The 17,251-nt window shown below is 42.0% G+C and overlaps 1 protein-coding gene across 2 annotated transcripts in view; it reads left to right on the top strand.

The window, feature by feature from the left end:
* The window catches only part of LOC110505825 (spectrin beta chain, erythrocytic), a 119,089-nt gene extending 102,072 nt beyond the window's left edge, over positions 1–17,017 (top strand). For both annotated transcript variants that reach the window (XM_036962964.1, XM_036962963.1), the window contains exons 34-41: positions 1,837–1,975; positions 2,238–2,322; positions 3,931–4,127; positions 4,352–4,501; positions 11,511–11,779; positions 12,066–12,239; positions 13,733–13,775; positions 15,638–17,017. In XM_036962964.1, the coding sequence (XP_036818859.1) occupies positions 1,837–1,975; positions 2,238–2,322; positions 3,931–4,127; positions 4,352–4,501; positions 11,511–11,779; positions 12,066–12,239; positions 13,733–13,775; positions 15,638–15,844 (1,264 nt within the window). In that variant the 3' untranslated portion in view covers positions 15,845–17,017. The remainder of the gene's footprint in view (positions 1–1,836; positions 1,976–2,237; positions 2,323–3,930; positions 4,128–4,351; positions 4,502–11,510; positions 11,780–12,065; positions 12,240–13,732; positions 13,776–15,637) is intronic.
* Positions 17,018–17,251: the final 234 nt, after the last annotated feature.

Genomic DNA, 17,251 nt, shown 5'->3' with positions numbered 1-17,251 from the left:
AGATGGAGAGAGAGTGATAGAGTAGAGAGAGATAACGATGGAGTGATAGACGATAGAGAGATAGAGGATGGGGAGATGGATAGAGTAGAGAGAGATAGAGGATGGAGAGATAGAGGCGGGAGAGATAGATGCAAGAGAGAGTTAGAGGATGAAAAGAGAGGATGGAGAGAGATATAGGAAGGAGAGATAAAGGATAGAGAGATAGAGGTTGGAGAGAGAATAAAGAGAGAGAATAAGGAGATAGAGGAAGGAGAGAGATATAGGAAGGAGAGAAAGGAAAGAGAGAGGATATAGATAGAATAGAGAGAGATAGAGGATGAAGAGATAGAGAGTTAGAGGATAAAGATATATATGATGGAGAGTAAGAGGTTGAGAGATAGAGGCTAGAGAGAGCTAGAGTTGAGAGATAGAGTCTGGAGAGATAGAGGCGGGAGAGATGGAGAGATAAAGGCTGGAGAGATAGAGGATGCAGAGATAGAGGATGGAGATAGAGGATGGAGAGAGAGGTTGGAGAGATAAAGAGAGAGAGAGAGAGAGAGAGATAGAGTAGAGAGATAGAGGATGGAGAGAGATGATTGAGAGATAGAGAGAGGGTGAGAGATAGAGGGTGAGAGAGTTAGAGGATGAAGAGATAGAGTATGGAGAGATGGAGAGAGAGTGATAGAGTAGAGAGAGATAACGATGGAGTGATAGACGATAGAGAGATAGAGGATGGGGAGATGGATAGAGTAGAGAGAGATAGAGGATGGAGAGATAGAGGCGGGAGAGATAGATGCAAGAGAGAGTTAGAGGATGAAAATAGAGGATGGAGAGAGATATAGGAAGGAGAGATAAAGGATAGAGAGAGAGAGAGAGAGAGAGAGAGAGATATTGTAGAGAGATAGAGGATGGAGAGAGATGATTGAGAGATAGAGAGAGGGTGAGGGATAGAGGGTGAGAGAGTTAGAGGATGAAGAGATAGAGTATGGAGAGATGGAGAGAGAGTGATAGAGTAGAGAGAGATAACGATGGAGTGATAGACGATAGAGAGATAGAGGATGGAGAGAGATGATTGAGAGATAGAGAGAGGGTGAGAGATAGAGGGTGAGAGAGTTAGAGGATGAAGAGATAGAGTATGGAGAGATGGAGAGAGAGTGATAGAGTAGAGAGAGATAACGATGGAGTGATAGACGATAGAGAGATAGAGGATGGGGAGATAGATAGAGGATAGAGTAGAGAGAGATAGAGGATGGAGAGATAGAGGCAAGAGAGAGTTAGAGGATGAAAAGAGAGGATGGAGAGAGATATAGGAAGGAGAGATAAAGAGAGAGAGAGAGAGAGAGAGAGAGAGAGAGAGATATTGTAGAGAGATAGAGGATGGAGAGAGATGATTGAGAGATAGAGAGAGGGTGAGGGATAGAGGGTGAGAGAGTTAGAGGATGAAGAGATAGAGTATGGAGAGATGGAGAGAGAGTGATAGAGTAGAGAGAGATAACGATGGAGTGATAGACGATAGAGAGAGGATGGGGAGATGGATAGAGTAGAGAGAGATAGAGGATGGAGAGATAGAGGCAGGAGAGATTGATGCAAGAGAGAGTTAGAGGATGAAAAGAGAGGATGGAGAGAGATATAGGAAGGAGAGATAAAGGAAGGAGAGAGAGGGATGAGAGATAGAGGCGAGAGAGAGAGGCTAGAGCGAGTTAGAGGATAGAGAGATATAGGATGAAGAGAGAGGCTGGAGAGAAAGAGGCTGCTGGAGAGAAAGGCTAGAGAGATGGAGGCTGGAGAGATGGAGTGATAGAGAATGGAGAGATAAAGTTAGATGATAACAGGTTGTTTCTACCTATCTCTCCTCAGGGATGTGTCATCAGTAGAGCTTCTTATGAAGTACCACCAGGGGATCAGGGCTGAGATCGACCAGCGTGGACCAAAGTTCTCTGACTGTGTGGCGCACGGCAAGGCTCTGCTGGCATGCAAACACAAATACTCTGCTGAGGTGAGGAACACCAGGACTCTAATTCTTTGCATCCTATCTCCTCGCCTTTGCCTTCCCTCAGACCTTCTCCTCCAATGTGTTTTGAGAAGGAGGCGAGGAGAGAGTATGCAAGGAATCAAGGAAAGGAATTGTGAAAGACCCTGGGGCCACTTGACATTTTTTCGGATACAGTATGTGGCTTTTTCTATATCTTGTGACTACCTCATTTAAACACTGAACTCAATTGACCATCCATGTTGCTGTCATCCGTGTTCTCCCTCAGATCAAGGAGAAACTGATCCAGCTGATGGAGAAGAAGAAGGAGATGATGACCAAGTGGGACGACCGATGGGACTGGCTCAGGCTCTGTGAGTACAACAACAACCACAATGACAACAACAACAACCATAATGACAACAACAACCACAACGACAACCACAATGACAATGACAACCACAATGACAATGACAATGACAACCACAATGACAACGACAACCACAATGACAACGACAACCACAATGACAACAACAACCACAATGACAACAACAACCACAACAACAACAACCACAATGACAACAACCACAATGACAACAACAACCACAATGACAACAACAACCACAATGAACACAACCACAATGACAACAACAATCACAATGACAACAACCACAATGACCACAATGACAACAACCACAATGACCACAATGACAACAACCACAATGACAACGACCACAACCACAAAGACAACAACAGCCACAATGACAACAACAACCACAATGACAACAACAACCACAATGACAACAACAACCACAATGACAACAACTCCCACAATGACAACAACAACCACAATGATAACAACAACCACAATGACAACAACAACAACTACAATGACAACAACAACAACCACCACAATGACAACAACAACCACCACAATGGCAACAACAACCACCACAATGACAACAACAACCACCACAATGACAACAACAACCACCACAATGACAACAACAACCACCACAATGACAACAAAAACAACCACAATGACAACAACCACCACAATTACAACAACAACAACCACAATGACAACAACAACAACCACAATGACAACAACAACAACCACAATCACAATGACAACAACCACCACAATGACAACAACAACAACCACAATGACAACAACAACCACCACAATGACAACAACAACAAACACAATGACAACAACAACAACCACAATGACAACAACAACCACAATGACAACAACAACAACCACAATGACAACAACAACCACCACAATGACAACAACAACAACAACCACAATGACAACAACCACAATGACAACAACAACAACCACAATGACAACAACAACAACCACAATGATGACAACAACCACAATGATGACAACAACCACAATGACAACAACAACCACAATGACAACAACAACCACAATGACAACAACAACAACCACAATGACAACCACAACAACCACAATGACAACCACAACAACCACAATGACAACAACAACAACCACAATGACAACAACCACAATGACAACAACAACAACCACAATGACAACAACAACAACCACAATGACAACAACAACAACCACAATGACAACAAAAACAACCACAATGACAACAACAACAACCACAATGACAACCACAATGACAACAACAACCACAACAACCACAATGACAACAACAACAACCACAATGACAACAACAACAACCACAACGACAACAACAACAACCACAATGACAACAACAACCACAATGACAACAACCACAATGACAACCACAATGACAACAACAATCACAACAACCACAATGACAACAACAACCACAACAACCACAATGACAACAACAACTGCTGTACATTCCCTTTTTCCTTCCGTCCTCATACTGTAGTCTATAGATCAGCGTGAACACAGAAACACCAGACCCGGGCCCAAATAGCATACTTACACATTTGTCTTATTTGTGCCCAAGTGTTGGAGGTGTGCCAGTTTGCGCGGGATGCCTCAGTGGCGGAGGCGTGGCTAGTGGCTCAGGAGCCATACGTGGCCAGTAAGGACCTGGGACAGACTATAAACGAGGTGGAGAAACTACTGAAGAGACACGAAGCCTTCGAGAAGTCCACTGCCACCTGGGAGGAACGCTTCTCAGCCCTGGAGAGACTTACTACGGTATGTGGTAGAAAGGATTGGGTGTGTATTTGTGTGTGTTTGTTTGTGTGTCTGTGATCTGTGTAAAGCTTCATCCTCATTTGGCAGTTTTTTCTGATGTCACCATTTTCCATATAAACAAGTACAGTATACAGTATGGGTCTATCCATTACCTGTTTGTGGGCGAAAGTTAGTTCTCACATTCTTTCTCTCTCTGTCTCTCTCTCTCTCGCTCTCTCTCTCAGTTGGAGCTGCTAGAGTTGAGGAAGCAGCAGCAGGAGATACAGCAGTTTGTAACAGAGGAGCAGAAGCGTTCACAGATGGAGAGCAGGAGAGAAGACACAGGATTTGCAGAGGATTCCTCCCAGCTCTACACCATCGAGGAGCAGACACTGGTTAGTACTGAGCTAATGTGTACTGACGAAGTGACCCTCTCTGACCATATCCATTCTGTCCTGCTCTCTGTCCATGAGTCCTCCGATCTTTCTCTCTCTGTCCATGGATGGCATACATAAGGATATTATGGGCTAGATTTAATCAGAATGACATCTGTTGTTTTGGCAGTGTCAGAGGTGGAACTGCATTGGAGTTGTCAAATCCACAAGCGTCTCTTTGTGCAACCTTATTGCGGACACTGCCATTGGATGCAATGAAACCACACCTGACTATAATCTGACAAATTCCATGCAGCCACGTTAGAAATTCAAACACTCAAATTAGACCAGGGATGGATGTCAGACTTTTTCGCCATCCCTAGCAAACACCGCTGATTAAATTTATGACATTTTAAACGTAAGAACATGATTAGTTGATTATTGGAGTCAGGTGTGTTAGCTGTGGCTCGGGCAAAACTGTTACACCAATCAGGCCCCCGTGGACTGGAGTTGCCCATGAATGAGGCTAACACTTTACAAAAAGGTTCATTTATAAAGGATTTATAAAGGGGTTATAATGACATTATTAACCTTTTTTTTTAAATCATTTGTAAATGCATTTGAAAAACATGAATAAAAACGTTATATGGCATTGGTCAAAACAGTGCAATAACCAGTCAGTGTTTGCCAAGTAGTGAGCCAATATTTACCTCCAGTTATTAACCATTTATAAATGAACTTATAAATTATCATAAGATGAATGTTTATGCATCATCTTGGAACCTTATTTTCAATAGTTGCACAGTTGAACAAGTTATTTTCTCATGTTTGGGTGTGATGAATTGGTACTCTGTCCCAGGAACGGAAGAGGTTGGTTTTCATGATGTGTCTTGATCCACCTTTGAAACCTGTTACCCCTTACCAGATTATATCAACACCATCACTTCTCTGTGATTGTGATAGTCCAAGTATAATCAACGCAGTGGTGTGAAATGGTGACCGTAATACCATTGTGAGAGGTATCACACAACGCTTAATGTTTTGGTCTTCATACCCACCATTCATTGACTGAACATGGTTAACAAAGTGTTGAATCTTCTCTCGTGTATGTAGTCAAATCAAATCAAATCTTATTTTTCACACGCACTGAATGCATTTCCCCTTACTGTGAAATGCTTACTTACAAGCCCCTAACCAACAATGCAGAGTAAGAAAATATTTGCTAAATAAACAAAAGTTAAAAAGAAAGTAACACAATAAAATGACAATAACGAGGCTATACACAGGGTTGAAAGGGTCAATGTTCAGGGATACGGGTTAGTTGAGGTAATTGAGGTAATATGTACATGTAGGGAGGGGTAAAGTGACTGTGCATAGATAATTAACAGTGAGTAGCAGCAGCACAAAAAGGGGGTTAATGTAAATTGTCTGGGTAGCCATTTGATTAACTGTTCAGCAATCTTATGGCTTGGGGATAGAAGCTGTTCAGCAGTCTGATGGCTTGGGGGTAGAAGCTGTTCAGCAGTCTGATGGCTTGGAGGTAATAGCTGTTCAGCAGTGTTATGGCTTGGGGGTAGTAGCTGTTCAGCAGTATTATGGTTTGGAGGTAGAAGCTGTTCAGCAGTATTAATTTAATTAATTAATTTAAAAAATAACTTTTACCCCTTTTTCTCCCCAATTTCGTGGTATCCAATTGGCGGTTACAGTATTGTCTCATCGCTGCAACTCCCGTACGGTCCCGTACGCGATGGGACAAGGACATCCCTGCCGGCCAAACCCTCCCCTTACCCGGACAACGCTGGACAAATTGTGCGCCGCACCATGGGTCTCCCGGTCGCGGCCGGCTGCGACAGAGCCTGGACTCAAACCCAGAATCTCTAGTGGCACTGCGATGCATTAGACTACTGCGCCACTTGAGAGGCCCTGGGTGGCTGGAGTCTTTGACAATTTTTAGGGCCTTCCTCTGACACTGCCTGGTATAGAGGTCCTGGATGGCAGGAAGATTGGCCCCAGTGATGTACTGTGCCGAATGCACTACCCTCTGTAGCACATTGAAGTTGCCATACCAGGTGGTGATGCAACCATGCTCTCAATGGTGCAGATGTATAACTTTTTGAGGATTTAACTTCTTGGTGACAGGGGGGCAGTATTGAGTAGCTTGGATGAATAAGGTGCCCAGAGTAAACTGCCTGCTACTCTGTCCCAGATGCTAATATATGCATATTATTAGTAGTATTGGATAGAAAACACTCCAAAGTTTCTAAAACTGTTTGAATGATGTCTGTGAGTATAACAGAACTCATATGGCAGGTGAAAACCTGAGACAAATCCAACCAGGAAGTGGGAAATCTGAGGTTTGTAGTTTCATTTAAGTGATTGCCTATCCAATATGCTGTGTATATGGGGCCAGATTGCACTTCCCAAGGCTTCCAGCAGATGTCAACAGTCTTTAGAAAGTTGTTTGAGGCTTCTATTGTGGAAGGGTGTCGAATAAGAGCTGTTTCAACAAGTGGACTAGGCTGAGGCCAATCAGTTGTTTACTGCTCTGTCACGCGGGTGCGCCGTGCCTTCTTTTTCCTCTGTAATGAATGCGCTTTTGTCCTGTTGGAATATTATTGAAGATTTATTATAAAAAGACCCTAAGATTGATTGTAAACATCGTTTGACATGTTTCTACAAACTGTAATGGAACTCTTTTGACTTTTCGTCTGGATTTTGCGCTCGCGCATTGTGCCTTTGGAATAGTGAACTAAACGCGCAAACAAAACGGAGGTATTTGGACATAAATATGGACGTAATCGAACAAAACAAACATTTATTGTGGGAGTCCTGGGAGTGCATTCCGATGAAGATCAGAAAAGGTAAGGGAAGATTTCTAATGCTATTTATGACTTTTGTTGACTCCACAACTTGGCGGGTAACTGTATGGCTTGCTTTTGTGGCTAAACACTGTTCTCAGATTATTGAATATTGTGCTTTTGCCAAAAAGCTTTTTTGAAATCTGACACAGCGGTTGCATTAAGAACAAGTTTATCTTTAATTCTATGTAAAACATGTATCTTTCATCAAAGTTTATGATAAGTATTTATGTTATTTGATGTGGCTCTTTGCAATTTCTCCGGATGTTTTGGAGGCATTTCTGAACATGGCGCCAATGTAAACTGAGATTTTTGGATATAAATATGAACTTCATCGAACAAAACATACATGTATTGTGTAACATTGAGTCCTGGGAGTGTCATCTGATGAAGATTGTCAAAGGTTAGTGATTAATTTTATCTATATTTCTGCTTTTTGTGACACCTCTCTTTGGTTGGAAAATGTCTGAATGCTTTCTGTGACTAGTTGCTGACCTAAAATAATGATATGTTCTGCTTTCGCCAAAAAGCTTTTTTGAAATCGGACACTGTGGTTGGATTAACGAGAAGTGTATCTATAAAATGGTGTAAAATACTTGTATGGTTGAGGAATTTTATTTATGAGATTTCTGTTGTTTTGAATTTGGCGCCCTGCACTTTCACTGGCTGTTGGCGAGGTGGGACGCTAGCATCCCGAACAATCCCAGAGAGGTTAAGGACCCATTAATGCCTATAAGTATATCTAAGCTCTGACTGAACTCTCAAATCATCTATAAATGATTTACCCACATGTATAACTGCTAAAAGTATACTGTACCATATTTTTATAGTGACAGACAAAACATTTATAACTGCTAAAAGAATACCTTATTTTAAAGTGGCAATCCACTGGCTATTAACAAATGAGTTACCAACATTGCTAACTGCTGAAAAGATACATTTAAAGAAAGTGAAAGCCTACTGACCATTTATTAATGAGTTAGACTTGGTATTCACACCCATTGACTTATTCCAAATGTAGCTGTGTTACAGTCTGAGTTCACACCTGGATTTTACAATATTTGCAAATTATTATTATTTTTTAACCCTACACAGCTACACAAACTAGTTTTCCTCTGATTTTTCCTGTGCTAAGCGCTATTCATTTTCTTTTTGTCCTATGACAAGCATACCCATAACATCATGCAGCCACCACCATGCTTGAAAATATGAAGCGTGGTACTCCGTGATGTGTTTTGTTGGATTTGCCCCAAACATAACACGTTGTATTCAGGACATAAAGTTAATTACTTTGCCACATTTTTTGCAGTTTTACTTTAGTGCCTTATTGCAAATATGTGTATTTCTTTTCACTCTGTCATTTAGGTTAGTATTGTGGAGTAACTATAATGTTGTTGATCCATCATCAGTTTTCTCCTATCACAGCCATTAAACTCTAACTGTTTTAAAGTCACCATTCTCCGTCAACTGAGTTAGGAAGGATGTCTGTATCTTTGTAGTGACTGGGTGTTGATGCACGATACAAAGTGTAATTAATAACTTCACTATGCTCAAAGGGATATTCAATGTCTGCTTTTTAAAATTTCCTCCCATCTACCAATAGGTGCCCGTCTTTGCAAGGCGTTGGAAAACCTCCTTGGTCTTTGTGGTTGAATCTGTGAATCTGTGTTTGAAATTCACTGCTCGACTGAGTGACCTTACAGATAATTGTATGTGTAGGTACCCTAGATGAGGTAGTCATTCAAAAAGCATGTTAAAAACTATTATTGCACATAGAGTGAGTCCATGCAACGTATGTGACTTGTTAAGCGAATTTTGACTCTTGAACTTACTTATTGACTCAAGACATTTCAGTTTTACATTTTGTATTACACTGAACAAAAATATAAACGCAACATGCAACACTTTCAAAGATTTTACTGAGTTACAGTTCATATAAGGAAATCAGTCAATTTAAATAAATTCATTAGAACATAATCTATGGATTTCTCATGTTATGGATATGTCACTGCACTCCTAAATGATCTCACCGTTGCCCTTGGTTCTAAGCAATGTTGACTTAGCCAAAGCTTTTGATACAGTAGACCATTCCATTCTTGTGGGCAAGCTAAGGGGTATTGGTGTCTCTGAGGGGTATTTTTCCTAGTTTGCTAACTACCTCTCTCAAAGAGTGCAGTGTATAAAGTCAGAACATCTGCTGTCTCAGCCACTGCCTGTCACCAAGAGAGTACCCCAAGGCTCGATCCTAGGCCCCATGCTCTTCTCAATTTACATCAACAACATAGCTCAGGCAGTAGGAAGCTCTCTCATCCATATATATGCAGATGATACAGTCTTATACTCAGCTGGCCCCTCCATGGATTTTGGGTTAAACTCACTACAACAAAGCTTTCTTAGTGTCCAACAAGCTTTCTCTGTCCTTAACTTTGCTCTTTACACCTTCAAAACAAAGGTCATGTAGTTTTGTAAGAAGAATGACCCTCTCCCCACCAGTGGTATTACTACCTCTGAGGGTTTAGAGCTTGAGGTAGTCACCTCATAGAAGTACTTGGGAGTATGGCTAGACGGTACACTGTCCTTGTCTCAACACATATCAAAGCTGTAGGCTAAGGTAAAATCACATCTCTTTCACCCCAGCTGCCAAACTAACCCTGATTCAGATGACCATCCTAACCATGCTAGAATATGGAGGCGTAATATATAGATCAGCAGGTAAGGGTGCTCTCGAGTGGCTAGATGTTTTTTACCATTTGGGCATCAGTTTTGCCACCAATGTTCCTTGTAGGACACATCACTGCACTCTATACTCCTCTGTATCCTCTGTAAACTGGACATCTCTGTTTACCTGTCGCAAGACCCACTGGTTGATGCTTATTTATAAAAACCTCTTAGACCTCACTCCACCCTATCTGAGATGCATACTGCAGCACTCATCCTCCACATACAACACCCGTTCTGCCAGTCACATTCTGTTAAAGGTCCCCAAAGCACACACATCCCTGGGTCGCTCCTCTTTTCAGTTCGCTGCAGCTAGCAATTGGAACGAGTTTAAAAATGAATAACAAATCTTCATTCAAAGACTCAATCATGGACACTCTTACTGACAGTTGTGGCTGCTTCGCCTCATGTAATGTTGTCTCTAACTTCTTGCCTTTGTGTTGTCATTTGGTCTTGCTACCATACTGTGTTATCATGTGGTCTTGCTACCATGCTGTGTTGTCATGTGGTCTTGCTACCATGCTGTGTTGTCATGTGGTCTTGCTACCATGCTGTGTTGTCATGTGGTCTTGCTGCCATGCTGTGTTGTCATGTGGTCTTGCTGCCATGCTATGATTTTGTCTTCGGTCTCTCTTTTTGTAGTGTTGTGGTGTCTCTCTTGTCATGATGTGTGTTTTTGTCCTATATATATTTTTTTTGAACGCAGCCTTTTGGTAGGCCGTCATTGTAACTAAGAATTCGTTTTTTACTGACTTGCCTTAAAAATATTTAGTTTCAAACGACATCAAAACAAAACAAAGCAAAACACATCATTTGAGTTGACCATTAGTCTGAAAACCAATAATGTTTCTTCCTGGGACAGGGCAACAATGCATCACACCCAAAAGTGAGAAAATATATATTTTTTGAACTGTATAACCATTTCAAATAAGTTTGCATCATGATAAATAAGGGTTCACTATAATACACATTTGTAAGGGCATTTATAAAGGGTTAATAGCTGGAGGTAAATAGTGGCTCACTATTTTGGCAAGCACTGACTGGCTATTGCACTATTTTGACCAATTCGTTATAACCGATTTATGATTAAACAACCATTAATAAAGTAATTACAAACCCTTTATAAACCCTTTACAAAGAGATCTTTATCGTAAAGGTTTACGGAAAGGGGTCATTTCAAACATAGAGCCAACACTTTCTAGTGGCATTTCTGCATTTCTAACGCAGTAGGGATAGTAAGGAAGGGAGTGGTTTGTGACACACAAGAGCAGCCGCTCACCGATTGGTCAGCTCATACAGCAGTTACACCTCCAAAACATCTGGTATGCGGAATGTCGGCCAATGCTGATTAATGCTGATTACCGCTCAATCTGATTGAATCCAGGCCCATTTCTCTTTCCTATATGTACGTTAAAATTGATTGTAAATATATCATACTCAATTCTCCTTCCCAGTCTGCCTCTGGAGCAGTGGAGGTGGAGCCCAGTTTGGGTCAGTTGGAGGGAACAGCGGGTGACTCTACAGTGCCCATGGTCTCCGAGATGCAGGATGCTAGCTCTCTGGAGCTGCTGGATGCCTCTGTGTCAGGACAGACCCCCAGGGAGGGGGAGCCCCGGGCCGCCACCCTACCTGCTGACCCCCTCAGCCCTAAGGCTGTGCTGCAGGAGGGCATGCTGGGACGGAAACACGATCTAGAGGCTGCTGGGAAGAAGGCTTCCAACAGGTAGAGACACTCACACCCTTAAAGAGCATGGTTATTGTTGCTATGGTTAGGCTTAAAATGGTTGATTTGCGTAGAATTAAGGCTGCACATTTTGCCAGTTATTTTGTATAGTTTGGGGTAATGAAAGAAGGTACTCACTCCAATTACAGTAGGTAGGATGTAAAGGATAGCTCATGATACTACCTCCAAATAATTCAAATAGTTTTGGGTAAGCTTGGGTTGCGTATGTATCTATATGGTATGGTGTTTTCCATCAAAATATGTCTGTGCTCCTGTCTTCTCACAGGTCCTGGAACAACCTGTACTGTGTGCTGAAGCCTGGTCAGCTGTCTGTCTATAAGGACGCCAAGAGCTTCGGCCATGGCTCCACCTACCACGGAGAGGACCCTCTGTCGCTCGGCAACGCCAAATGGGAAGTCCTGAACAACTACAAGAAGAAGAAGCATGTATTCATACTGAGGTGAGGAACGTTAGTGTTTTAGGGTACGTAAACTCAGCAAAAAAAGAAATGTCCCTTTTTCAGGACCCTGGCTTTCAAAGATATTTCGTAAAAATCCAAAGGACTTCACAGATCTTCACTGTAAAGGGTTTAAACACTGTTTCCCATGAACATGCACCTGTGGAACGGTCGCTAAGACACTAACAGCTTACAGACGGTAGGCAATTAAGGTCACAGTTATGAAAACGTAGGACACTAAAGAGGCCTTTCTACTGACTCTGAAAAACACCAATTAAAAGATGCCCAGGGTCCCTGTTCATCTGCGTGAATGTGCCTTAGGCATGCTGCAAGGAGGCATGACTGCAGATGTGGCCAGGGCAATACATTGCAATGTCCGTACTGTGAGACGCCTAAGACAGTGCTGCAGGGAGACATGACGGACAGCTGATCGTCCTCGCAGTGTATCCGAACATCACATCTGTGGGACAGGTACAGGATGGCAACAACAACTGCCCGAGTTATACAAGGAACGCACAATCCCTCCATCAGTGCTCAGACTGTCCGCAATAGGCTGAGAGAGGCTGGACTGAGGGCTTGTATAAGGCTGTTGCAAGGCAGGTCCTCACCAGACATCACCGGCAACAATGTTGCCTATGGGCACAAACCCACCGTCGCTGGACCAGACAGGACTGGCAAAAAGTGCTCTTCACTGAAGTGTTGCGGTTTTGTCTCACCAGGGGATATGGTCAGACTCGCGTTTATCGTCAAAGGAATGAGCGTTACACCGAGGCCTGTACTCTGGAGCGGGGATTGATTTGGAGGTGGAGGGTCCGTCATGGTCTGGGGAGGTGTGTCACAGCATCATCGGACTGAGCTTGTCATTGCAGGCAATCTCGATGCTGTGCGTTACAGGGAAGACATCCTCCTCCCTCATGTGGTACCCTTCCTGCAGGCTCATCCTGACCTGACCCTCCAGCATGACAATGCCACCAACCATACTGCTTGTTCTGTGCGTGATTTCCTGCAATACAGGACTGTCAGTGTTCTGCCATGGCCAGCGAAGAGCCCGGATCTCAATCCCATTGAGAACGTCTGGGACCTAAGTCTGGGACCTACGAAATGTCTGGGAATGTGCAGGTGCCTTGGTGAAAGAGTGGGGTAACATCTAACAGCAAGAACTGGCAAATCTGGTGCAGTCCATGAGGAGGAGATGCACTGCAGCACTTAATGCAGCTGGTGGCCACACCAGATACTGTCTGATACTTTTGATTTTGACCTCCCCCTCTTTGTTCAGGGACACATTATTAAATTTCTGTTAATCACATGTCTGTGGAACTTGTTCAGTTTGTCTCTGTTGTTGAATCTTGTTATGTTCATACAAATATTTTACATGAAAATAAACGCAGTTGACAGTGAGAGGATGTTTCTTTTTTTTTGCTGATTTTAGTTCACACTCTCTTACCACGCGTTTGGTTTAAACTGAATTGTTTTCCCTCTTGCTGTCTATCTTCCAGGCTGGGTGATGGTAGTGAGTACCTGTTCCAGTGTAAAGACGAGGTGGGTTCTTCACGCACTTCTTTTTTTTATGATGTGTATTTTATTCATCTGGTTTTGTCACACAAGAATGTCATGGGTTCTTATTACAGGGTTACAGTTACACGTCAGTGTCCTACGTTACAAAGTGGCTCAGTGACTCGTGTTTGCATCTCAATGTGAAAAAAACTGTTTGCATGTTCTTCACAAAGAGGGCAACAGATGCTACTGAGCCAGATGTCTATGTGTCAGGGGAGAAGCTCCAGGTGGTATCTGATTTTAAGTACCTTGGCATCATACTTGATTCCAACCTCTCTTTTAAAAAGCATGTGAAAAAGGTAATTCAAATAACCAAATTCAACCTAGCTAATTTCCGATTTATACGAAATTGTTTGACTACAGAGGTAGCAAAACTGTACTTCAAATCTATGATACTCCCCCACTTAACATACTGCTTGACTAGTTGGACCCAAGCTTGCTGTACAACATTAAAACCTATTCAGTCTGTCTACAAACAGGCTCTCAAAGTGCTTGATAGGAAGCCCAATAGCCATCATCATTGTCACATCCTTAGAAAGCATGAGCTCTTGAGTTGGGAAAATCTTGTGCAATACACCGACGCATGTCTTGTATTCAAGATCCTTAATGGCCTGGCTCCCCCTCCACTCAATATTTTTGTTAAACAGAAAACCCAGACATATGGCAGCAGATCCACAAGGTCTGCCATGAGAGGTGACTGTATAGTTCCCCTAAGGAAAAGCACCTTTAGTAAATCTGCATTCTCTGTGAGAGCTTCCCATGTCTGGAATACACTGCCATCAGACACACATAACTGCACCACATATCACACTTTCACAAAATGCTTGAAGACATGGCTAAAGGTTTATCAGATTTGTGAACATGGTCCCTAGCTGTGTGTTGCCGCTTTCCATGTTATCTGTTGTCTGTAGCTTGTGAGGTGTGGAAACACTTTGTTGCTTTTATGAATTTTGTCTTGCTGCTTTTTGTTCTATGTAGCTCTGTCTGTATGCTACGTCTTGCATGTCCTATGTTGCTCTGTCTGTATGCTATGTCTTGCTTGTCCTATGTTGCTCTGTCTGTATGCTGCGTCTTGCTTGTCCTATGTTGCTCTGTCTGTATGCTACGTCTTGCTTGTCCTATGTTGCTATGTCTTGCTTGTTCTATGCTGCTATTGTCTATATTGTAATTGTTTTTAATAACCTGCCCAGGGACTGCGGTTGAAAATTAGCCGGCTGGCTAAAACCGGCACTTTTACTGAAACGTTGATTAATGTGCACTGTCCCTGTAAAAATAAAATAAACTCAATAAACTCAAACAGCAGTAATGCACTTTGGAATATAATCATTAACACACATGAAATATCCAAACATACGCTCAACAATCACACCACAGTACAGCACTGTAATGCATTTAAAATATCCATACTGTATACAATATTACATTATCCTACAATATAATATCACACACATTCTGTATCCTATCTGGTAATAATAGACTGTGTTAAGACACGGCAGCTTGACCCAGATCCCCAACCACTGGCCCAGATGCTCAACCACTGACCCAGATCCCCAACCCAATCACTGACACAGGATCTGGTCTGACCAATCGATAGACCACTGTGGCAAAAGATCAGACTTCACACAGTTCTCCATAATATATCCGTTAATCAACAAGTCATCAAAATACAGATCTCATTGCTGTTGGTCCATTTGAATATAAGCGTCCGGCACTTTCTCCAATGGAATCATGGATGTGTAAATGCATTACATCTGTACATTTATTACGAATGTTAATATTGGGGGGACCTTAACCCCAACACCCAAATTCATTGAAATATATTCAACGTAAATGTATGGTTATTTCAGGAGGAACTGGGGCGTTGGACCCAGGCCATAGAGAAAGCAGTGAAGCCCCTGGCACAGGAAGAGGCGGAACCCTCAGGGTCTGCAGGGGTCCGGGCCCGCAGCCTGCCCCCTCCTTCCTCTTCTACCACCCTCACCACACCAGAGCCAGCGAAAGACAAGAAAGACAAGGAGAAGAAGGGCTTCAGTCGGTTTGCCAATAAAAAGTGAGGATGGACAGACTGACTATATTGCAGGTCTCGGGGCAGAAGAAGTTTTACTGTACAATCAGAATGAATTTGATCTTATAAAGATTTGCTTTTTTACTTTGAAATAGATGAGATATAGTTTAGATTTAAACCTCTGCTGCCTGTATTAAAGCCAGGGTAACAACATTTTTCTTTCTCTTTATGACAAAATATGCTCAATTCAAATAGCTAAATAAAAGCACAGGAATGCTCTTTTCACACTCAACCAAAGAATGTTTGTAAAATTCATTATTTTCCTTTTACAATTGTTTCCCAACTTTGCTTTAGATAAAAGCATGCTTGTATGATTTGTATTACAAACACAGTATGACTCATAAGAGTACTTTTGTTGATTCATCTGCCTTATATTCCTATAAAATGGTTGTGAATTGTTATACTGTGGTTTGAATTTGGTGCTCTTATTATCATAGAATCATCAGGATTGGGTGGCTAGGCTTTTTAAAAGAGCTTTGTAAATTATGTTTTAACTAATGAATTGATAGGCCTAGTGTTGCCTGAAAGAGATTGAGACATTGTACAGTGCTGTACAGTACCTGCATGCACAGCAAGTACAACTGCAAGTATGCAAACTAATTGTCCTATGCACTGTGAAGGCAAAATAATGCTGCTGAAATTGGCAGTTATAGACTGTTTTAACTGAGATAATGAAAGTAACACAATTGAAAGATGATTATGCTATCTTGTTATTGACCTGCTATTACCTTAAACATAACGCAATCACTTTCAAACATGACTTTTACCAGAACAATGGCCATCTCTGAGAACTTGAAATAGCTCATACCTAACACTTGTTTATCGAATCTCGAATTTCATATCTGTTCATATACAGTATATAAAAAAAAATGCATGAATCATGTTTTTTGTAATTTTTTTGTGTGGTGTTCGGGTCTGTGGGACCCATTTTCAATGTTTACTCAAAGACATACTTTTTTCAACCTGAGACTCATTGGTCTTGGCTCATTTTCGGTGAAGAACATGTAAAATAACACATTTTCATTGAGTGCACACTGTGCACCCCCCTACACATGTATATTATATATGTGGTGTTTGGGTCCACAGGACCCGAGGGTAATAAAAGTATGGAAAAGTGTGTGTGTGTGTGTGTAGGTGAAAAGAAGTAAAAATTTAACAAAAAGGTTTGTGTGTGCCTTCACTCGGTCTTCATCCTCCCTGGGCCTGCTGTTTCAACATAGCCTGTCTGTCTGCCTGCCTGTCTGCTGCTTTTCTCGCACTACCCTTTGTAGTGTGTGAAACTACACAATGTCTTACGGGAACCTTCAAAATGTATGTATGGCAAAAATATTCTCTGCTCAGAGGGCCTAAGAAGAGAGAGAAGCTAGGGTGGATATTTTTTTATTTTACCTTTATT

This window comes from Oncorhynchus mykiss, chromosome 25 (genome assembly GCF_013265735.2).
Source record: "Oncorhynchus mykiss isolate Arlee chromosome 25, USDA_OmykA_1.1, whole genome shotgun sequence".
Lineage (NCBI taxonomy): Eukaryota > Metazoa > Chordata > Actinopteri > Salmoniformes > Salmonidae > Oncorhynchus > Oncorhynchus mykiss.
Note: the sequence above shows the minus strand (reverse complement) of the source record. Positions and strands in the feature narration are given on the sequence as shown.